The sequence below is a fragment of the Mus pahari genome, chromosome 4 (assembly GCF_900095145.1).
Source record: "Mus pahari chromosome 4, PAHARI_EIJ_v1.1, whole genome shotgun sequence".
NCBI lineage: Eukaryota > Metazoa > Chordata > Mammalia > Rodentia > Muridae > Mus > Mus pahari.
In genome coordinates this window covers 52061429-52085407 of record NC_034593.1, presented here as the reverse complement: position 1 = coordinate 52085407, position 23979 = coordinate 52061429, and the positions used below count along the sequence as shown (strand labels likewise).

The window sequence follows — 23979 nt, the reverse complement described above, 5'->3', positions numbered from 1 at the left end:
ATCTACTTATATTCTGAAAAAATATGTAATATATACACATGAGTGTATGTATAATTAATATATATATATATATATATATATGTATGTATATATATATATATATATATATATATATATATATATATACACACACTCAAGTTTGTTCTCGAAATTGAAAGCCTTATATAGCAATTAATAAAACCAGAAGCATATGTTCGGAATGGCATTAAATTAATTAAACTAAGATGCAAGTCTCAATGGTGTAGGAGACTAAGTTCTTCAATGAAAATATGTTAAGCATGGAGAAATATTGCTGCTTTGACCCTAAAATGAGAATTAAAAATAGATAAAAAGGAATGGAAATTCCCAATGTCAAGAATGCTGTTAAATGATTTGTCTACTCCACACAATGAACATTCTTAAGATAGAATGGTCAGAACTGTCCAGGAATGAGTAATTAAGAGGAACTAACCATTGCAAAGAGGGTTGAACTCAGTGGAGAACTCAGTCACTCTGAGGTGTTGAATGAGGGGCTGAAGACTGAGCTCATACTTCTGGGGTTATTCTTAACTGTATCGTTTTCAGTTATTAAAGGATCCCATTAGAGGGGAGTATGTGCTATCTTCATTTATCACATTAAATTTTCCATGAAAGTTTTGTGGGGTCTTAAAAATGTGTATTTGAATATGAGGAATCCTAATTTATAAGAAAGCATTTTATTTATTTGAAGGAAATTCGAAAAGTTTTAAATTTCATCTTAAATTTCAAGTCAGATACAAGACAGTCAAGTCAACTGCTCCTATTCCTTCCGCTGTCTGTTGTGTGATAATCTAGGAGATCAGATAAAAATCCGATTCTGCTATTTTATTTTAGCTACCATTAAATATGCTGGGAATGATGCTGACTGCCTTGAGAAATGTCAAGTAATGATCACAGGTACAGAAGCTGTAGCCTGCATCATCGTTATCGTTATTACCATTTTAGGATTCACTCTGAATGATATTCAAAAAACATATACAAACTTCAAATATAATGAACGAGTCGAAAATGACAAATGCATGGGCTAAAAGCACTATAATTCATGAGTCTCTGTGAGGCTAATATTTTATTACATGGCTGAACACAGGCAGAGATATTTCCCAATGCATCGGAAAATTTCTTGGATTATTATTTTCTACAATTTACTACTTAATATATGAATTCATTTCCCAGAAGTGATTTTATACCAATTTCTTTGAACTTTTCCATTTATGATTCCAACTCATAATTAATCACTCCTCTATTTTGAATTCATCAATGATACTAAAGAATGAAACCAGAAATATGGGCAGAGAAGGAAAGACAACTGTAAACAGACACAAAAGGCTACTTGGCCATGCAAAAGAAGATGCAGGGGAAAGGGACAAAGCATCTCTATAGTGCCTGTCATTAGGCGCTTAATTAACATCAACACGGGGGGGGGGGGCTGACACCCGGGCCACAGCATTGTGAAATACAACCTTCAACTGAAACAAGCACAAGGCTCTAATGACATCTCACAACACACCACCTCATTTTAAGTTACTAGAGATGGAATACTTGTGTAGAGGAGATATTCAGGGATTTGGTTGTCTATTCATCCCTACTAACCGCCACAGTAAAGATAAGAAAACTCAAGTTTTAAGCAATGCTGTAATTCTAAAATTTATGTATGAAGATAACAACCAAACCAATGACCTGTGATCACCCTCCCTCTCTCCTTCTACTACAGGACCATGGACATGCCTGGTGTCAACACCACCTCAGCCAATACCACCTTCTCCCCTGGGACCAGCACCCTGTGTATCAGAGACTACAAGATCACCCAGGTTCTCTTCCCATTGCTCTACACCGTCCTGTTCTTTGCTGGGCTCATCACAAACAGCTTGGCCATGAGGATTTTCTTTCAGATCCGCAGTAAATCCAATTTCATTATTTTTCTTAAGAACACGGTCATCTCTGATCTTCTTATGATTCTAACTTTTCCATTCAAAATTCTTAGTGATGCCAAGCTGGGAGCCGGGCCTCTGAGAACCTTGGTGTGCCAAGTTACTTCGGTCACATTTTATTTTACAATGTATATCAGTATATCATTCCTGGGATTGATAACCATTGACCGCTACCTGAAGACCACCAGGCCATTTAAAACCTCTAGTCCCAGCAATCTCTTGGGTGCGAAGATTCTTTCTGTTGTCATCTGGGCCTTCATGTTCTTAATTTCACTGCCTAACATGATTCTCACCAACAGGAGGCCAAAAGATAAGGATGTAACGAAATGTTCTTTCTTAAAGTCGGAGTTTGGTCTAGTCTGGCACGAAATAGTCAATTACATTTGCCAAGTCATTTTCTGGATTAATTTTTTAATTGTCATCGTTTGTTATAGCCTCATTACAAAAGAACTCTATAGGTCTTATGTCAGAACAAGGGGTTCAACCAAAGTTCCCAAGAAAAAGGTAAACGTCAAAGTTTTCATCATCATTGCTGTATTCTTCATTTGCTTTGTTCCCTTCCATTTTGCACGAATTCCCTATACCCTGAGCCAAACTCGGGCTGTCTTTGACTGTAGTGCCGAGAACACCCTGTTCTACGTGAAGGAGAGTACCCTATGGCTGACGTCACTGAACGCCTGCCTTGATCCATTCATCTATTTTTTTCTTTGCAAGTCTTTCAGAAATTCCTTGACAAGCATGCTGAGGTGCTCAAACTCTACATCAACATCTGGGGCAAACAAGAAGAAAGGGCAGGAAGGTGGAGAACCAAGCGAGGAGACCCCAATGTAGAACGTTACCCATGGGGCTGCTTCAGTCTTTAATATCCAGGCTGATCCAAGGAAATCACCACAGAAATATATTAACATTCACTAAAAAGAAGCTGAGTTAGTGATTCTTTAAATAATCAATAAAGTAAGAAAATAATTTTTAACTACCTTTCCTGTACATATATTGGAAAAATCCTAGTCTGCAGGTGTATTTTAAAATGAATAGTATCCCATTGCTATACTACAGGCAAACCACACACACACACACACACACACACACACACACACACACACACACACACACACACATACACACACACAATCATTTATCTGGTTTCTACAAAACTAGCAGCATGAAATGTAACATCTGCTGTCATTTTAAAATACATTACCAATCACAATATTATTTTTGTAATAAGTGAGGAATTATGTTTGATCTGATACATCATACACAAACTTCCCATTTATAACAAGGATAACAACAAAACCAATGGGACTTAAATCAAATGAAATTACAATGGATAAGGCCTGAATTATTATAAATGCACATTAAGATGGTAGAGGTCTAAAAGGTGAATCTTACCATAAAGAACAGACATGATGAATAAAATGATTAACTTAACTAAAGTACACTTTCATAACATTCTAATATTAAAAATATTTACTCCTTCCTTAACACTGGAAACATCAATTTTACTAAGGGTCTGAGTTTACTGGGTACAGTGCCATTATCGGTACTTATCTGCTAACTAGCTTTGGAAAAGCCTGCTGCTTGAATGAACAGAACACTTAGGTAACTATAATTCCCGAATCACACATCACACCTACCAATAAGAAAGTGATTGAACTACTGGAGATTACCTGTTTGTAATCATGTGTATAATATTAAAATGCATTTATTCTGTGTCATTTTGTTGGAATTTCTTCATTCAAAACTATTAGATACAATGGTTCAATCTTCTTAGCCTCTATTAAACAGTAAATGAATTTAAGAACTATGGCCAGGACAGCTTTATTATATATTATTTATGTAGTTTCTCTAGGAAAGTCAAGTCCCATTTATAAGTCCTCATGTGATGATAAAAGAGAGAAGCATGTACTCAGAACTCATGTTTCATAGGTGGTATTTTTATTTTATTTTCATTAGTTATCAACACAAAACTGATGTATGTTTACTGGGTATGGTGTGATACATCATTTTGTGCATATAAGCAATAAGACCAAACTAGGGTCATATTTAATATAAACAAAAATCTTCAGTGTATAGAAGTTCAAATCATTAGTTTCAAACATGAATGTTCCTTAGAGGATATTTTCTGACAGAAGATGGCCTAAAGGCCAATATCTAAATATCATGTACAAGAAATGTAAAGGGTGGATTATAGCATAGCTAAATTAGTTGAACACTAATGTTTTCCAAACCCAGCACAGGTAATTGATCTCCATTTTGGGACAAAGCTAAGGATATGTAACTCTTAGTGTGGCATCTACTCCACACTTCCTTTGCTGCACTCCCACAGTGACAACAAGATGCTGGAGATGCATGGAGACTGTCAAACATGGGAATGTGCAGACTAGGCACACGGATCAAAGAGACAGCTCTTGCCTAACAATGCATGGGACCCAGGTTCCATCTCCAACACTGCAATACAAAAAGGGGACTATTCTGTGATCCAGAGTGTAGAACACACAGCTGGGGTCAGAGCTGCAGCAGTACTTCCATCTAAAACTAGACACACAGTTTTTGATTTTGTAAGAATACCAAAGTGTGGGCAACAGAAGAGAATCTAGCGATGAACTATCTCTACCAAACTTTAATCTGCAAATGAGATCATTGTCAGCACCCCTCAAACTACCCAGGTATAGAATGAGAAGTGGAACCCAGACCTAGAAAGACAGACATGGTAAGCACTCACTTATAAATGGATATTAGTCATAAAGTCCAGTTTGCTACAATCCACAGACACAAAGAAACGAAAAAACAAGGAGGGCTCAGGGGGAACTAATGAATCTCAGAAAGAAATAGAATAGATATCATGGGTGGATGGGGGAGCTGGGTGGGGGTGGAGGTGGGGAACAGGAAGGATCAGGTTTGGGGGAGGATGAAGAGACAATGGAAATGGGGGGGCATGTCTGGAACAAGCTAGAAACAGGGGATGATGGAAACTCCCAGAAATCTATGAGGGTGACCCTAGCTAAGACTCCTAGCAATGGGGCATATAGAGCCTGACCCGGCCATCTCCTGTAACCAGGCAAGGCTTCCAATGAAGAAATGAGGACACCAACCCAGACACAAAACCTTCATCCTACAATTTGCCCTGTCTACAAGATGTGTAGGGGTAAAGATGGAACAGAAACTGAGGGAGTGGCCAAACAATGACTGGTCCAGCTTGAGACCCGTGTCACAAGATGGGCCAGCCCCTGACACTGCTAATGATTTTCTGCTATACGTCAAAACAGGTGTCTAGCATAACCATCATCAGAGAGGCTTCACCCAGCCACAGATGCAAGGTTCACAGATAAATATATTAGGTGGATCTTGCAGAATCCTGCAGAAGAGGAGGTGAAGGATTGTAGGAGCCAAAGAGATCACAGATACTACAAGAAAACCTACAGAATCAACTAACTTGGGCCCATAGGGTGGCACAGAGACTGGCCTGGCAAGCAAGGAGCCTGCATGGGACTGGTCTAGGTCCTCAGTACATATATTACAGTTGTGTAGTTTGGTTTTCAAGTGCGACTCCTAACAGCAGGACCAGGGGCTGTCTCTGACTCTGTTGCCTGCCTTTGGGGCCCTTTCTTCTTACTGGGCTGCCTCATCTAGCATCAATAGGAGGAGATGCTGGTAGTCTTACTGCAACTGGATAAGCTGGGGTTGGCTGATATCCATGGAGGGCTCCTGACTAGGGATAGGGGGTGACTAGGAGGAGAGGAGGGAGGGAAAACCAGGGTTGGGATGTAAAGTAAATAAGTAATTTAATTAAAAAATACAATTTCTCCAACTTTGGGGGGAAATATCCAATGTTTACAGTAAGGCTTCCCAACAACACAGCCATGCTGTGCAGACAGACTATCTAAGACTTCCATGCCACAACAATAGGGCTGGCAAGGAAGACTATTCAGCCAGACTCACATAAAACCATAGCCCTTTATAAAAAAAAAAAAAAAAAAAAAGCCTGCCAACCCTGGAATTACTACTTTTATAACAGAAATAAAACATCAGAGACAGACCCTCTCACCACACCCTGCAGCCGTTTCCTAGTTTGTAAGCAATGGCCACAGTGGTATAAGCGTCACCAGTGGGGACTGAAGAGATGGATACACAACTGTAATCATAAGCACCAAGACATAGATGGATTTAGCAAAATGGGAAGAACATTAGAAGGTGATTTCCAGAAGGAAAGTAAGTGGATAATATGAAAGTAAAAGGAATTATGTCCATACATTATATATAAATCTATACTTACATGGCACAGTGTATATTACTTATAATTTTCAAAGTGACTTAAAATATTTTAATAAGGATTAGAGAATTTATCTTCAATGGGATTATAAATTGATACACTCCTTATAGAAACTTTTTTGAAAACGTCACATAGCATTTTGATACCTAACACTTGATCAAGCTATTCTTACAAATATGTTAAAACAAACATACAAGACAACCTGCATATATACGTTCAGCAGTAACAGCTCAAGAAGTCAAACAAATTAAATGTCCAACAGTAGCAGCGTAACTAAAATATGGGAAAGTTGTGTTTATTATTATGATCAGTGTCTATGTACTAACATAGACTAAAACAAAAATTAACATAGACTAAAATAAGCATAACTACTTACACACGAGTATAAATATAGATGACTTCTTGCTATCTATACACTGGTATTTAGAGTTTTCAAATAGTTGGATTTTGTGTGTGTGTGTGTGTGTGTGTGTGTGTCCATGTGAGTGTGGGCCTGTGTAGACTATCACACATATATAGGTATCAAAGGACAACCTCAGGTGTCAGACATCATTTGTCATTTTGTTTGAGATAGAGCTTCCTTTTTACTGCTGCATATACCAAACCAGCTGCTCTGCATGCTTCAAGGGAATTCTGTTTCCATATGCCCAATCTCCCAATAGGAATGACAGAATTACAGATACACATTACTGTGTCTAGTTTTATATGGGTTCTGGCCATCTAAGTTTATTCTTCCATGCTTGTGTGGCAAGTGCTTTACCTACTGAGTCATCTCCTATGTATTTCATTTTTAAGACACATGCGCTCTTTTATGATAAAATCTTTGTAACTAAATACTAAGCATTTCAAGTTCTGCTGTGAACGTATTGCCTGTTTCTGAAGAGATTTTTCTAATACTGATTTTCACTTCAGGATATCTGCTTGTAAACTACACAGTGTGTTTAACTCATTATCACTTTTGGTTACGCTAATTGGAAAGTTTAAAAAGAAATTCACATGCTCTAAGGAAAGTACCTCAGTAGATTTCAGAGTAAATGAGAGTTCTCTCCTAGGAATATGTGAGTTCCCACTTCAACTTACATCCTTAACAAAAATGAAAGCAAACACTTCAACATTTCCAGTATTCCTATTTTCTTTTCAGTTGACTTAGCAAGCTTACATGACATACATCACCCATGACAGGCCTCATTGTGAGCACATGATGGATGTTCTTTTACCATAACTATATAAAAAGGACACTGTTGTGTATTTCATCATAAAAAGAGGGCAAGTATTTCACAGTGAGTATAAATAATTTCCCAAATGAGGAAAAAAAAAAAAAAAACAAAAGCAGCAGGTAGACAAGCACTTGGAGCTAAGGCCCGCAGATTTGAGGTGGCACTGCCACACAGCCCTAGGGAGCAACGTGCAGACAGGCCATCCCAAGGGAATATGCTTCCCAACAAATATCAGCAGTACTGGGAGAAGCTAAGGAACTTACCAAGGGGAGCACTCTGAGGCTCTCATTTAAAAAGTGTGTAGTAGGAAGATGGCTCAGCCAGTGAAGACCAACCATGACCATGGAGAGCTCAATCCATGGGACCCACATGTTGGAAAGATATAACTAACTCACTGAAGGAACACACACACACACACACACACACACACACACACACACATACGCACACACACTCACTCACAATAAACATGTATTTCGCAACCAAAAGAATGTACCTTTGTGACCCTAGAAATGGCCATTGCTAATCAGTTCCTCTTTTCAAAGTTTCCCACATTTGGCATTTTGAAATTTGACCAAAATGTGATTTCTACTTTTCATATTATGAAATTATCTTGTACAGAATTTCCCTTGTTTAAAGTAAAAATTTCTAGACCTTCAATGTTATATTGGATTGAGGGCTATTGAGAAATTTTAAATTGACTGTGGAAGCTAACAATAAACTTACTTTAAAAGATTGACTTTGCTACGTTTTTATCCTCTTATAAAGCAAAAGGATATATATTTAAGTTAAGGGGCATTACATCAGTGAATCTTAAGATATTTCAGCCAAAGAGAAAAAATTTTAAATGTGCCATTCATTCCCAAGAGTTAACCAAAGTTCCCTGGAAGCACAGTACATTCCATTTTAAAATGTTCAAATGTGGAATCAATGTACTCCAAATTCTCAACTGAGTAATATAGGAATTTCTAGTTAGCCAAACCCTGAAGATGGCCCATCTCTACAGTAAGCACATGGCAAGAACCGTGAAGTGAAACTTGCCATAGAGAACCACACATCCTCCGTAGGAGCATCTAATTTCCTCTTTCCCTCCATCTGTCTGGCAGGGAAGCCCACTGTCACACATTGTAACTTTCTGCACACTCTCTGAGATTCAAAATGAAATACTGTACCAATCTTAGTTCAGCACTGATTCAAAAATTCTCTAAGTCTCAAGAATGTAGGTGGTTTCCCAAAAGGGCTTCCTAAAAGTGTTATACTGTATCTTCACTTAAGCTGGGCAATTCAAGAAACCTAAGCAATGAGTGGCTGGCATGTTTAGTTTTCTCTGATGTGCCCAGTGTCAGGCCATCGATGCCCCTCCCCCACACTCCTATGAAGGAGATAATGATTTCAAACTTGCTACATGAGAGAATGAGGTGTATAGCTCTTAAGACATTTGTTTAAAAGTAATACTGGGGCTGGTGAGATGGCTCAGTGGGTAAGAGCACCTGACTGCTCTTCTGAAGGTCCAGAGTTCAAATCCCAGCAACCACATGGTGGCTCATAACCATCCATACCAAGATCTGACTCCCTCTTCTGGAGTGTCTGAAGACAGCTACAGTGTACTTACATATAATAAATAAATAAAATCTTTAAAAAAAAAGAATTAAAGAGTTATAAAAAAAAAAAAAGTAATACTGAATAATGCATAGGTCCAGGAATAATAGCTACCACTTCTTGAGAATTGTGACACATAATCTGCCACAGAACTAGGTATCAAAAGACTAACAGCAATGTCTGCAGAAACAAAACAAAGCAAAACAAACAAACAAACGAACAAACAACAAAACCCTATCCTTAGACATACAAACTTCTTGCACACCCAGGTTGTAAGAGTACCGAAGATGATTTGATTTTCAAATCAAGTCTTATCCTCCTACTTGGTTGTAATTTCATACTATTTTCTTCACCATTTTAACTCCTATTATTACATATGAGGTATTCAATAAGGTCACTGAATGTGAATAATAAAAAGCAAACACTGGGGCTGGAGAAACAGTTTGGTGGTTAAAAGCATTTTCCTGGCACCCGCTCCAGGGGGCTCACAGTCACCTTGGAACCCAGCTCCAGGGAATCCAACACCTCTGGCCTCTGAGGGCGCCTGAATGCATACGCACCCTCATACATATAATTTAATACAATAAAATAGAATGTTAAGAATATGGCGTGGTGGCGTGCCTGCAGAGCCGGTAATAGCACTGGATTCAATTCTCCAAACACGCAACCAATAACTACTGGCAAATGCTCCAAAGGTCTAAAGACAAAGAGGTTCTAGAAAATGTGGGTATTACAGAAGCCCACAAGGGGAAATGAGGAAGGAAAGGCAGTATAAGAAAGCAGAACCTTTACTTCACAAGCTATTCGTGGGTTGAGCTAATAACTGCCACAACTCATACAGCTGAGTGTCTTCCCAAACAAAGGTCAGTTTAATTTTTCTTATGAATTTGCTTGCTATAAAAGGTAGAAGGTGGTTAAATTTTTTTAAAAAAATCTAAACATAATATTCTATAATCACAGGCTACAAGCATAAGGTACTTCATAACGTATGAGAAACTGCCCTGTACTCTTACATCTTAAATTGGGTTCCGTCACTGCTGTGTAGTGATTGGTGCTTGCTGTTTGGACTTCACAAGGGTAGACATTAACAGGACTTTATAAAACAAAACTAAACTGAACAAAAAACAAACAGCAACAACAACCACAAAACTAAGCTATGTGCTCAAAAAAGCTCTAGCCAAAGAATCAAATCCGCCGAATGAGTTAAATAATAAGTTTGAAAGTCATTATCTGCCAACTCATGAGGACTCTTTGTTTACCTTTCTCTGTGTGCATGTTTATGTGTAATAGCTGATGCTCGGGACAGTCAACACCACTGGGATGCAGGGCTTCAACAAGTCTGAGCGGTGCCCCAGGGACACTAGGATGACGCAGCTGCTGTTCCCGGCGCTCTATACTGTGGTCTTCCTGGCAGGCATCCTGCTGAACTCCGTGGCCCTCTGGGTGTTCGTCCACATCCCCAGCAACTCCACCTTTATCGTCTACCTCAAGAACACTCTGGTGGCAGACTTGATCATGGCACTAATGCTGCCTTTCAAAATCCTTTCTGACTCACACCTCGCGCCCTGGCAGCTCCGAGGATTTGTGTGCACTTTCTCCTCGGTGGTCTTCTATGAGACGATGTATGTAGGTATCATGATGCTAGGCCTCATCGCTTTCGACAGGTTCCTCAAGATCATCATACCGTTTAGGAAAACTTTTGTGAAAAAGACAGCTTTTGCGAAAACAGTCTCCATTTCTGTCTGGTCCCTGATGTTCTTCATCTCCCTGCCAAACATGATCTTGAACAAGGAGGCAACGCCATCATCCGTGAAGAAGTGTGCATCTTTAAAGAGTCCCCTGGGGCTGCTGTGGCATCGGGTGGTCAGTCACACGTGCCAGTTCATTTTCTGGGCTGTGTTTATTCTGATGCTTCTGTTTTATGTGGTGATTGCCAAAAAGGTATACAATTCCTACAGGAAGTTTAAGAGTAAAGACAGCAAGCACAAGCGGCTGGAGGTGAAGGTATTTATCATCATGGCTGTCTTCTTTGTCTGCTTTGCCCCACTGCATTTTGTCAGAATACCATACACCTACAGTCAAACCACCAATAAGACGGACTGTAGATTAGAAAACCAGCTGTTCATTGCTAAAGAAGCGACTCTCTTTCTGGCAACAACTAACATTTGTATGGACCCCTTAATATACATAATTTTATGTAAGAAGTTCACACAAAAGGTACCATGTATAAGGTGGGGAAGGGCAAGGACAGCAGGGTCAAGTGAAGAGCACCACAGTAGTCAGACAGACAACATCACCCTAGCCTGACCCCCGGTGCCCCACGGGTTAATTTCATGCGTGGCCTCATGTCTATTAATGGATGGGACTTCAAAAGATCACTTATGTGGAGACTTCATTTAAGCATTACAGGAAAAAAAGATTCCACTTAAGCAGTTCCCTACATTTTATTATTCTAGAGTCTGGAAAATTTATGCCCATTTTAACCACATAGATGTATTTATAAGCGGGATAAGTTAACAATAACATGTAATACAGCAAATGGCCACTAGATGTCACCTTTTCGAGAGCATTCATGTAATATGGAAAAGGTTAATGGGAAACAGGTTTGCCTGAAAAACCTTCCTTCTAGTTACCACACACGTAATTCCTAAAACACCAGGCTGGCTTTTACAGCCTTCAGAATGCTGACACTTGTGGACAAAAACCAACCAACTTGCATGTCCAGTGCCTGTGTGGGAAGGCTAAGGTGGGGGCTCAAAGAGATGCAGTCTGAGGTGCCGAAGTGAGTTGGTCAAAATAACCCCAGGAGTCTCAAAAGATTTTCTCCTCACAAGTGCAAAGGGCTGCTCCTACATCTAAACAGGGCACCAGAAGAGAGGCAGCTGCGACAGGCAACGCCAGTTCTCAGCCATGCGCAATCTGAGAGCGGGGCAGCGGTGTTTAGTCAGCAAAACCTTCCCGGTCAACAGCATCTGCACCCTGTTGGAGAATAACTATTTCCCTCACTGTTTATCTATAATAATAGGGTCCCTGATACACACTGTCTTATATTAATTGCTTTAATTCTTGACCACATTTCCCAAAAACAGGATTAGTAAAAATGACAGCTAAATCACACATTTTTATTATTTCCCAAAAATTTCTCCCCGGACCCTCCCCCCCCCCAAAAAAAGAAATGGACTGCAGATATCCTAGACAGGATGCTCTACACTATCCTTAGTGCATGTAAGCAATGGAATGGTTGGCCGGTGATTAGTAACATCCATGAGGAAAGATTTTTTTTTCAAAGCCTGATTCATTTTATTTGGGCTCATCTACTTCCCTGGATCTCTTTATGGGTTTAAGAAAATTAAAGTATGTGGCTGGTGATGCTGGCTTTTCTAGAGAACATGACGATTCTCCCCCTAACCGCGCCTGTAATATGAAATCCTGGCTTCTCTCTTTTCCATAGCCTCAGAAGCCACAGAGGCAAGAGAACTTCCTTGTTTTCCTGGAATCATTTGCTAATCTTGACCTTTACAGACTCCATTTGCACATTTGGTCCATGCTGCATTGTACATAGAACCTTCCATCTGATACACTTTATAAGTTCCTATCAATTAGTGACACCCGAAGTTGCTGTCCCTTACTCCAGGTAACCTCACCTGCCCAACCTCCCCCGATTCCTCCAGCCCAGTCATTTCCTCATCTGTGTGACATCATTCCTCATCTACTTATCACATTGATTTATAATAATTCGCTAAATATGCACTGTGCAATTAATAAATTTTGCTAAAACAAATCAAAAGGGGCCCTTTTTCTTGACAGGCTGTCACTATTTGTTCTGGTTGTCCTGGAACTCACAAAGATCCACCTGCCCTGCCTTCCAAGTAGAGTGCTGGGACTAAATGAATGCATTGAAATACCGAGTCCAAATGGGTCTTATTTTAATGCACTATAAAAGTAAAAGGAGAGCAGCCAATTCCTACTGGTTTACCATTAACAAAGCAGGCTTCCAGGGCAGGTAGTGTGGCTCAATGGTAGGACCTGTGCCTGGCCCGTACAAGATCCTAGATTTGATCCCCAGCACCCAGATGAGAAAGGAAATTTTTATAAATGGAAGCTTAAGCTCTTGAACTCTCTATAGTTGCTTTCCTATCATGTGTGTGCTAGAGCTGAGGAGAAATGCCACCCACCTGGGCTAGGAAAGGCCACAAATGAAACAAGGAGAGCAAACAGCTCACCATTAGAACTTGAAGGCTACTGACACAATGCTTTAGTTATCCAGTAACTGGGTAAGTCAAGCATGTAACTGCAGCATATTACAAATCCCAAAGCTTCCTTTAGATGGATTCTAGGTCTCTGAAATAAGACAATGAAATCATTTGTATTATTACACATATCACTAAACCTATATACCATTACAGAGCACGTGACACAGTCACAGGAAAGCGCTAACACTCTGTTAGACATAACTGTATCTGAGCCACACTATTAAATAGTAATCCATACACGGTAGTATAGTTTACATAGCTTACCTTCGATGGCAATTTCAATTACCTCTACATAAATTTACAACTAATATATGCACTTTTAAGAAAGGTATTTCCAGACATAACTTCAATCTGTGATTCATAAGTTCAAATACTTCATTCCATTATAATACCATAGTCAGATCTGGATTGCCTAGTCAAGTGTTGTGGTACACACTTACATAATCCCAGCGCATCAGTGTCTGTGTGGGGATCACCAATCACTACCAGCTTTTCCAGGCGGCAAGCTTCTCTCAAAACAAAAGCAACAAAAGCAGAGGGTCTGACCTGTACAACTAGGAACCTAGAGAAGAGGTGCATTAGACCTATCTTGAAGCCACATTCCCTACAGAAACCTCTAAGCTCGCAAGGCAGATTCAAAACTGCAGAATATTTACAGAATGGAATGATAGGTAACTTGGCCATAAACAAGGAGCAAAGAATGAAAAGAAGGAAGTTCTGGGCCTTCAGACGCTTAGTCTGCTCTGGGACATAGTACAGCAATGTAAAATTCTGTCGTCTTCAGCTCCCCCACAGGCCTGTGCTTAAATCAGTATTAGACACTTTCTCAATAAACTCCAAAACTCCTTTTTAAAAAATAGCACTCTGATGCGGTATATGAGCTGAACTCACAGCAAAATTGTGGGCTTTTGTCAAAAGCTAAGATATAATTATTTGCACTGGATAATTAGGGTGAGGCCTCCAAACATCTTCTATGAGGAGAGACGATGGGAGTGTAATTACCACACAGGGAAACATTGTAGAGAAACCACAGGAAGTTACTCTACCACGGGAACAGGGGAGGGGCAGAGATGCAATGGTGATTCTCAGCTCAGTGACATGAATAGGATGCCAGTGACAAAGAGGAGCCCCTCAGGTCAGTTTCCACCAAGTTCAACAGGAGACACCACCCAGAACAAGACAGCCCAGGCTATGCAGTGTCCACTATCTAAGAAAGGAATAGGTTTACAAGGTTCTAGTCCTAGTTACTACAGAACGTACAAAGCATTTGAAGGGCCTAGGAACAGACCTGAACATTCTGAACTTCACTTAGAGGCCCAATATGCATAAGAAAAGTAAAGGAGGCATTGCTAAAAAGGTCACATGCTTTAGGAGTCACCAGAATCAGCTGAGAAGACCCTAAAACAGAGATGGCTGGACACGACCCAGCAAGGCTCAGTGCAAGCTTTCAGGAGACACTGGTGCCATGAGTTTGACCTGCACATTTAGGATCATGCCCCTAAATGCCTGTGAAGGCCCATACTTCCCACTGAACCTGACTGACAATCCAGCTGTCGTGGGACACACATAATCCTACTTTCTAAACGCAGGATGCTGAGGCAGGAGGATGAAGTCGAGGCCACCCTGAGCTACATAAAAACAACTGACTTGCTGCCCAGCCCTCTTAGAATTGAGTATCTAAGGTTAGGTTAGTCAACCAGAGACAAAACAGCATCGTTAGTGAGAGAGCAGGGCAGATACAAGGCGGCGGCAGGTAAAGGACTTGAGGACCTGGGAAGACGATGCCTCTCAAGTGGCACCAGCTATTTCATAGTAAACGTTGACACTGCAGGCAATTCAGACTGCTCACTGGAAGCAACAGCGGCGGTAAAACCAGGAGTACTGACAACAAGTGTGAGCGAGCGAGCGTATTACGTCATACTTCTTACTACCCAGGCAGGTAGACAAAGCTGTCAACACATTCCATCACTTAGCAGTCCCAGGAAGCCTATAAAGGCGTTCTCATTATTTTCGTTTTAAGAGACGAAGTTGAGAAACTGAAAGACCAGGTCACCTGCACGAAGTCACGGAGCTCAGCATGGCTGAGGACCTACATTAGACTCTAGCTTTTAAGCCTATCTTAAATGACAACATTCTCAAGAGAAAGCCCAACTTCAGTTTCCTAATCTATGCCTTGTGCGTTTTATAACTCCCATCGCTACTCCCACAATCCCTGCCTCTTCCAAGTTAACATCATCATGTGTGGGCTACAGGCAGCCCAGGAAGTGCTCACTGATAAGCCCAGACCTAAGTTAACGAGGGCCTCCCCTTCCAGGACCTTCCCACCCTACTCCCCTGCCCAAATGCCTGTGGTGTGCCAGCACTCTGCTGCTGGACACTTTAAAAAGGATCACTGTTCTCGTGTGTGTGTGTGTGTGTGTGTGTGTGTGTGTGTGTGTGTGTGTGTGTCTGAATGTGTGTTTGCACATGTATGGGCACACATGAATATGCATGTAGAGGCTCGAGTTTACCACAGAGCATCTTCCTTGATCACGTTTCACATTACATATTAGGGCAGGGTCTTTGCTGAGCCTAGAGCGTATCGATCAAGGTACTCCAGCTAGCCAACTCCTGTGCTCTGGGACTACAGGCCACCCTGCTTACCCAGCTTTTATGTGGGTTCTAGAGCTAAAAATGCCTGCTTTACCAGGAGCCATTCCCCTGCCCTCGCCTCCCCTTTGTAACTGTCACCACATCCTTGAAGCAGATCCTATGTGTTTGCCTGCTGGCAAAGGGAGATAAGAAAGCCAAAGTGCAGAGAGGACAGGTACTGTGACATTGGTGTGTGGCTCCCTGATGGCAAACGTGGATACAGCTCATCCTGACACCTAGACACGCAGCCTCCAGACCAGAACCTCCACGGCTCTGCACACACAGCAGGAGGGCAAACAGAATTCCAAGGAGGCTGACATCAACCCCAGTGGTGAACTGTGAGGACAGGGCCTCCGGGGAGGAAAAGGGGAGCAGTCTTTATGTAAATGAATGCCATCACCCTTGCAAGAAGGGAGGGTCAATCCCAGCACCCTGGTCTACCCTGGGCTAGCTGGGTGTCCCACCAGCTGAGTTCCTGAGGGAAATAAAAGCCCCAAATTGGATTCACATGCTCACTGGGCCAGTCATCCTGGACATGCTCTGCTCCAAGGCTGCACCCAGGTATGGAATGCAAACCACAACGAGTGGGAGGAGGCGCTACGTGAGGCATGGTTATCAAACCACAGAGGTCTGAAAAGATTTGGAGGTTCGAAAAGACTAATTTCAAAGCGAGGAATTAAAGACGGGCTCAGGGGAGATGAGCGTTTCAACTAGAATTTGAAGGCAAACAGAGCATTTAGAGGAGAGCACTGTGCAGCACACAGGATAACCGAAGACCCCAGGAGGGGACACAAGCACAGGGGTTGCAGTCCCACAGCCTGTCAACGCACAAAGTGAGGGCAAAGAAGCTCAGGACCCAACCCCAGAGCATGTTACAGGCATCGGGACTTCTCTCATGAGCCTCCGAGGCTTCTGAGATGCAGAACCACACAGTATGGACTGTGTTTTGGGAAGGAAAAAACAAACAAATAAACTTGTGCATCTTGAAGACTCTCAATTTAACTGAAAGAGACCACCACGAGGAGGTCATCTTTCATCTGTGCAGGCCTGAGCAGGAAGGAGATAGATCCCTGACAATTAGATCAGGGAAGGGCCACGGATGATAAAAGACGGCAAAACCTTAGCTTTTTCCTCACCCTCCTGAGCTGAAACAAAGTCGTGGTGAGCTTTTCCTCCAGCCAACAGGGCCCTACTGGAAGTGGACCAATCCAGGCTGGTCAGATACTTTCAAAGCCAGTGCTATCACTACTGCTTCTGATTCTTTTGTCCACTTGATCAACCCAAAGTTAGGGGAAGGGATCCATCCTAGGCCACCCGACCACTTAAAACCTCAGCCCTTTAAGGAAGAATAGATTTTGGTCCCCAAGTCTCCTCTCTGCATGCTTTGCTATGAGTATGTGCATACGTGTGTGTGCATATATGTGTGTGTGTGTGTATGTGTGCATGTGCATATGTGTGTCTGTGTTTCATTTTTAATAAAGTTTGTTACCTGCTGCTGTCTGTTGTGTTCAAGCTTTTTCCTGACTTCTAATTCAATTTAGTTGTTAGACAAACCAAACCCCATTCAGCCCCTCCCCCCCCCACATGGTAGCACATGGACGGGAGGTATTTTCAAGGGGATAAGTAGTGACTTCAGAACCCAAGGTCACTTGGGGGAATTCTATGTACAGTATGTTTGTGATTAATATGCAAAACCTGTTCTCAAGGAGTTCACTAAGAGGCAACTGTTGTAGAGGCCCTTAGATGGGACTGTACTGGCTAGTTTGGTCAAATTGACACAGCTGGAGTTATCACAGGGAAAGGAGCTTCAGTTGGGGAAATGCCTCCAGGAGATCCAGCTGTAAGGCATTTTCTCAATTAGTGAACAAGGGGGGAGGGCCCCTTGTGGGTAGTGCCATCTCTGGACTGGCAGTCTTGGGTTCTATAAGAGAGCAGGCTGAGCAAGCCAGGGGAGGCAAGCCAGTAAAGAACATCCCTCCATGGCTTCTGCATCAGCTCCTGCTCCCTGACCTGCTTGAGTTCCAGTCCTGACTTCCTTGGTGATGAACAGCAATGTGGAAGTGTAAGCTGAATAAACCCTTTCCTCCCCAACTTGCTTCTTAGTCATGATGTTTGTGCAGGAATAGAAACCCTGACTAAGACAGGGATGAAGTATGAAGTCGTGAAGGAAGGCAAATTGCATATTTGGGGTGGGGGTGGGGAGGTCTCAAACTCAGTTGTCACTGAGGAATCAAGTCAAGAAGCCAAGACAGAAAAGGCAAAACGTGGACAAAGGTTCGAAAGACAGGGCCAGACTAATCCAGCCAAGAGTTTTTCTGAGATGGGGAGAGAGACTAAGAATCAGTTAACCTAAGAGGTCAGGTTGCTCAGAACAAACAGAAGAGGAACAGAGGATGACTTGGGGTTGGGGTAAGAGAGTTTGAAGAACTAGAAGACATTAAAGAAGGAAGTGACAGTCACCCAAGTCACACTGTGTGTCTGAGGAGGTCAGGTAACTGAAAGGAGATGGTGTGGTGGTGTTCCAGTTGGTAAATGAGAAGTGAGAGCAGACAAGTTAACGCTTATCTTTCCAAAAGGGATAAAATCCATCTAAGAGATGCAGAGTGACTATGGTCCACAAGAAATAACACTCAGAGCACCAATGAAATGGATAGATTTAGCCCTCTAATTTCACTGTCTGCCCATCTGGCTTAGGCTTTCCTCATTGGCTATTGCACTATTGAGAATGAATCTCAAGAGATTAGAACTTCCCCAGAAGTTCACTGAGGGGAGGGGAAACAGCTGAAGCCTTGACTACATCAAGAGGAGAAACTTGTCTCGAAGAGAAAGATAGTCAGATTGTCAATGGCCTCGCAGGAGAGATTCATCTTACAGAACAAACCCACCTTGCCAGATAGACTCACCCTGCAGGAGAGATTGGGAGCAGAGGCAAGCAGGGAACCACGCCTTGCCAGGTTATGTAGTAAATGTTCCTCTTGCTTCTATTTAGACCCTACTCTCATGTCAAGAATCCAGAAGAAATCCTGGAGACAGACTTGAAAGGGTCAATGGATCTCTCCGCCCCTCTTCCAAATGTGACCACAATGAACAAGTCTCCCTTTTCTGCTTTTCACCATTAATTTGACTCCTGATTAGATTGCTGGGGACAGGCAGCCAATCCTGGTTTTCTGGGGCACACGCTATGAGCCCTGAGTCCAGCAACAACCACAGGCAGCAGAACTAGCCTAGTCACATAATAGCTATGCCACCATTAGAGGCACCCATGTGGGTACCTCAGTCCTGACTGTTTTGCCCCATTCTCAGAAGGATCTGCAGAAAAAGAGGTTGAGCAAAGGAAGCTAGGGGGGAAAGAGAAAGGGAAGTGTCAGAGCATAGACAAAAAACAGGACAGAAGTTAAAACAGTAAACAAGTAATAAAGGAGGAAGACAGCGGTGAAAACATGAAAGAGACAGAAACCTCAGTTTAAGACTTCAAGTACATATGTAATTCTGCTTTGAAAAATATATATTTATTCACAATTCAAACTTTTGCTAATACAATTAAAAAAAACAAAAAACAACAACAACAACAAACAAAAAAAACCCCACTCAAACTGTTGAAGATAATATCCCGAGGCACAGGGCTAGAATGCTCTGCATGGCTTTACAAGTTGGGTTGTTTGCATATGGTTTTCCTCAGAATTATCTCTCTCAAGCTAATTTACTTTACTATGTCTGAATATCTTCATATCTTTTCTTAATGTTGAAATGCCTGCACAGAAAGAAACAAAGGGTGTTCCAAGATTCCCTGGCTCACCAGTAAAGACAAACTGGAGCTTACTAAAGGCAACTAAAGTGCTAAAGGGATGGCATAACTTCTGTGTCGAGGATCTTCGCCGTTTAACCATCTCACATTCCCAAGCATAAAGACATACCTGCCTTCCCCATTTACTTCAGCTATGGCCCCTATGCCTTCCACCAAGAAAAGTGGAAGACCAATCAAATTCTAAACAACATGATAACTCTCATGTACACATTATCTCACTCCAGTTACAGACATCTTCACGCTTAGGAAGACACTGAAGCTAAAGACCTTGCCCAAGTACAAATGCTGTGAAACAGACACTAGGATTCACGCTAGAGTTGACCTGATCCCAGTTACCAGTTTTGTCACAGCCCAATATTAAAGCAAGACACACAGCCGAGAGATAAGACAGGATGTAACCTAGAAGAGTTACAAGGGGAGGACAAGAGTCTTGGCTATCTCCAGACTCAATCTCCAAAGCTTCCTTCCCCTTTAATCAACCACTACGAAGGATGTTCCCATACCAGAAAAGGTTGGGGCTTTTTGAAGACCTAATACACACAAGTTATTTCAAGTGACAGATTAAACATAGTAATTTAGGCATAGGGACCCAAAGATACCAATCTGGCCTAAGGGATATTAAAGGGTTTGCAATAATTACATACAGCACAAATGCACAGCTACTCGACATGAACTGCAGAATAGCCTTCTATACGGAAACAAGCAGTAAGATTGTCTGAGGCTTTCACTACGATCTGTGCTCCAAGTTCTGATTATATGGAGAAGACGTGGATACACATCAATTAGCTGTGTGTGGCAAGTCAGGCCTATAGTCCCAGCACTTGAAAGACTGAGGCAGGCAGGCAGAATTGCCTTTAATTCAGGGCCAGTCTAGGGGACACAGGAAGACTCTACCTAAAAAACAAACAAACAAACCCAAAGGGACCAGGATCAGTCACCTGAAGCTGAGCTCACTTTCTTGCTTGCGGTCTTTGTTAGTGTGCTATTCTTTAAAGGATTATCAGTATGTTTACATGCACATTTTACATGAGAGGGAACTGCATAGACTGGAAATCACAGTGATAAAGAAAAGGAGCCTGTTCTAACCACTGTGCCTTCTAACATACAACAGGGAGCACTTTCCCAGGGTGACACTGAGGAACAGAAATGAGGCGTGGAGGAATGAGACCATACTACGGCACAAGCAACATGCTGGGCGCCTCACACAGAAAGAGTTATGGGGAAACAAAGAGCTCATGTGAGAGAACAGAAAATCTCATCAACAGTGATTCCATCTTCTCTCCTTGAGTGTCTGTTGTTGTCTCTTTGAGAATTTATCATGGAAAAGCAAACCACATATCTGTGATTAAACCAGGATCGATTGTCATTTTGTAGACATTAAAACATAACATGACTTGCTCACGTCATTCAAAATCCAAAAGAAAAGGTCAATTTACTTCTATTGAAATTTTTACTTAGTGATCTATAAGTGATCCCTTTGTTCAAGAGCCACTGGATGGATCCAGCTAAACAGATGGTGCCAATTTCCCTACACGAAGAAGATGACAGAAAAAGTAAAAACAAAGAGATTAAAGAGTAAGAGTCAAACAAACACACAATCAAACAAAAGACATATAAAGTGCAATAGCTGATTGGATTCCACAAAAATATTAAGATAATACTCAGTATTAAACTTAATTCAGACAGCATTTCCATTTTAGCCTTATTACCATAACCAATAATAATGTAATAATTTTTTAAAAGAATATCATTTAGGCCAGTTACATGGCTCAGTGGGTAAGAGTGATTGTTGTCAGAGCTGAAGACATGAACTTGACCCCTAGAACTCACATGGTGGATACAGAGAATTCACTCTGGCAAGGTGTCCTCTGACCTGCACACCTGTGCCATGGCATACAAACTATACACAAAAATAAATTAACCTGAAATGATATCTTTGCACTGATAAGTGGATATTAGCCCAAAAGTTCGGAATATCCAAGATACAACTACAGACCATATGAAGCTCCAGAAGAAGGAAGACCAAAAGTGTGGATGCTTCAGTGCTTCTTAGAAGGGGGGACAAAATACTCACAGGAGGAAATCTGGAGACAAAGTGTGGAGCAGAGATCAAAGGAAAGGCCATCTAGAGACTGCCCTACCTGGGGATTCATCCCATATGCAGTCACCAAACCCAGACGCTACTGTGGATACCAGGAAGTGCTTGCTGATAGGAGCCTACTATGGCTGTCTCATGCTAGGCCTGACAAATAGAGGTGGATGCTTGCAGCCAACCATTGGACTGAGCGTGGGGGTTCCTGATGAAGGAGTTGGAGAAGGGACTAAAGGAGCTGAGGGGTTTGCAGCCCCATGGGAGAAGCAAAAGTGTCAACAGGCCAGGTCCCCTGGAGCTCAGGGGGACTGGACAACCAACCGAAGAGTACACATGGAGGGACATCTGACCACATATGTGGCAGAGTGTAAGAGGAGGAGAGACCCATGGGCCTGAGGGGGTTCGATGCCCCAGTGTAGGGGAATGCCAGGGTTGAGAGAAAGGAGTGGGTGGGTGGAGGAGCACCCTCATAGAGGCAGGGGGTGGGAGGATGGAATAGAGGATTTCTGGGGGTGGGGAGACCTGGAAAGGGGATAACATTTGAAATGTAAACAAGTAAAGAAAATATCTAATAAAAGGAAAAATGTTATCTTTGGGGAAATACATGCACGAACTTCCAAAGGTATTAAGTTTGCTACAAAGACTACAACTTTAAATCATTACCCCCAATAACATGTGCAATGATTTGTGCACATGTGTGTAGTCTGTATGTAGAAGTGTTTAGCAACTTGGAAATTTAGCTGAAATACAGTAAAACTATTCTTTCAACTTGTATAACTCACTTAACATACTTAAAAGTAAATTTAGGAGGTCTGAGATGGCCCAGTCAGCAAAGTGCTTACCTTTTAAAGCATCCCTCTGAGTTTACATCTCCAGCATCTACATAAAAGGGTGTGTGCTGGGGACTCAGAGACAGCAGGATCTCTGGGGCTTGCTGACTCCAGCATCACTGGGAGACTATGCCTTAAAAAGCTAGGTGGTAGATAGCCAATGGTGAGCTAAGGTCACAGTCACATAGCCACAATGTTAGAAGCCATTAAAGTCACTACCAATGTTAAAACATTGTGTAGGGGTGGGGGTGGGGGGCAAATGAGATGACTCAGCAAGTCATTTTTCACTAAACCTCATGACATGAGGTTTTATCACTGGGACCCACAAATTAAAAGGACAGAAATGATGCCCAGTTTCTTCTCTGACCTTCATACCACTATCTAAAAATTAAATAAATATAATTTTGAAAGATTTTTTAATGTTTGAGGTTTAAACCATTCAAGTCACACACACACACACACACACACACACACACACACACACACACACACATACACACAGAGGCATCCAGCCCTACCTACCTACCTACTTAGCGATATTAAAAGTGAATTTGCTAAAAGAGCTCCCTAGAATGTTATTGAAGTAGTAAGATAATTATTGCTGTAATTTCTCCTGGGGTTTTATGAAACATAAGGCTTGTTATAAAATTAAGTAGAAAAAAACCCTAAAAACTAAAAAACAGGTTTATCATGCCATGAACAGTATGAAAGGTAGCTGCTCTTTCCACCAAAGCTCATTTGATTCATTCGGGTCTGAGCATGTATGATTTCCTTTTCTGAATGTTAGGAAAGACTAGCTTTAACAGGTCCTAACTTGAGAGTAGAGCATACAACACTTTTAAGACTAATGTAATGCATAAAGATTAGCTCATGTTAACCTTTGCATTGCCAGGCTTAATTTCCAACACCAGCCAAAAAAAGTGTGGAAATACTGTCTCCGAGAACACAGTTGGCTTATATTCTGGGGAAGGAGGCCTATTCTTCCCCAAGCCCACGATGAGATGGAACACAGCCTGTTCCTACTGCGCAGTCAGCATACAGACCCATGCTTCAGTACCCATGTCAACTCCAAGGTCCCTGTGCGAAAGGACATATTGTTTAATGAACTTGTGTTCCAGTCTGTATCCCAAGAAGCCAAGTTCAGCAGCCGATCCTCGAGAAGTCAAATAAACCGACCTAATTAATGGGGGTGAGGGGAGTGGGAGTGGGAAGCAAAAACAGAAAAAGGAGGTCTATGAGTAACTGTGTTATGTGGTTTATGTTTGAGTGTGTGAGAGTATATGTATATGTGAGTGTGTAAGTTTGAGTGTGTGAGTGTTTGTGTATGTGTGTG

The 23979-nt window shown here is 41.7% G+C and overlaps 3 protein-coding genes across 14 annotated transcripts in view; 2 read left to right on the top strand and 1 right to left on the bottom strand.

Moving 5' to 3' along the window:
• P2ry12 (purinergic receptor P2Y12) overlaps window positions 1-3644 on the top strand; it is a 45608-nt gene extending 41964 nt beyond the window's left edge. For all 3 annotated transcript variants that reach the window (XM_029537721.1, XM_029537719.1, XM_029537720.1), the window contains exon 3: window positions 1730-3644. In XM_029537721.1, the coding sequence (XP_029393581.1) occupies window positions 1734-2777 (1044 nt within the window). In that variant the 5' untranslated portion in view covers window positions 1730-1733 and the 3' untranslated portion in view covers window positions 2778-3644. The remainder of the gene's footprint in view (window positions 1-1729) is intronic.
• Window positions 1-23979, bottom strand: part of Med12l (mediator complex subunit 12L) — a 299671-nt gene that overhangs the window by 79606 nt on the left and 196086 nt on the right. The window lies entirely within an intron of this gene.
• P2ry13 (purinergic receptor P2Y13) lies at window positions 9841-12778 on the top strand. The gene is made up of 2 exons (XM_021195542.2): window positions 9841-9898; window positions 10326-12778. Exon 2 carries the CDS (start codon window positions 10329-10331, stop codon window positions 11340-11342), a length of 1014 nt encoding a protein of 337 aa, XP_021051201.1. The 5' UTR covers window positions 9841-9898; window positions 10326-10328; the 3' UTR covers window positions 11343-12778.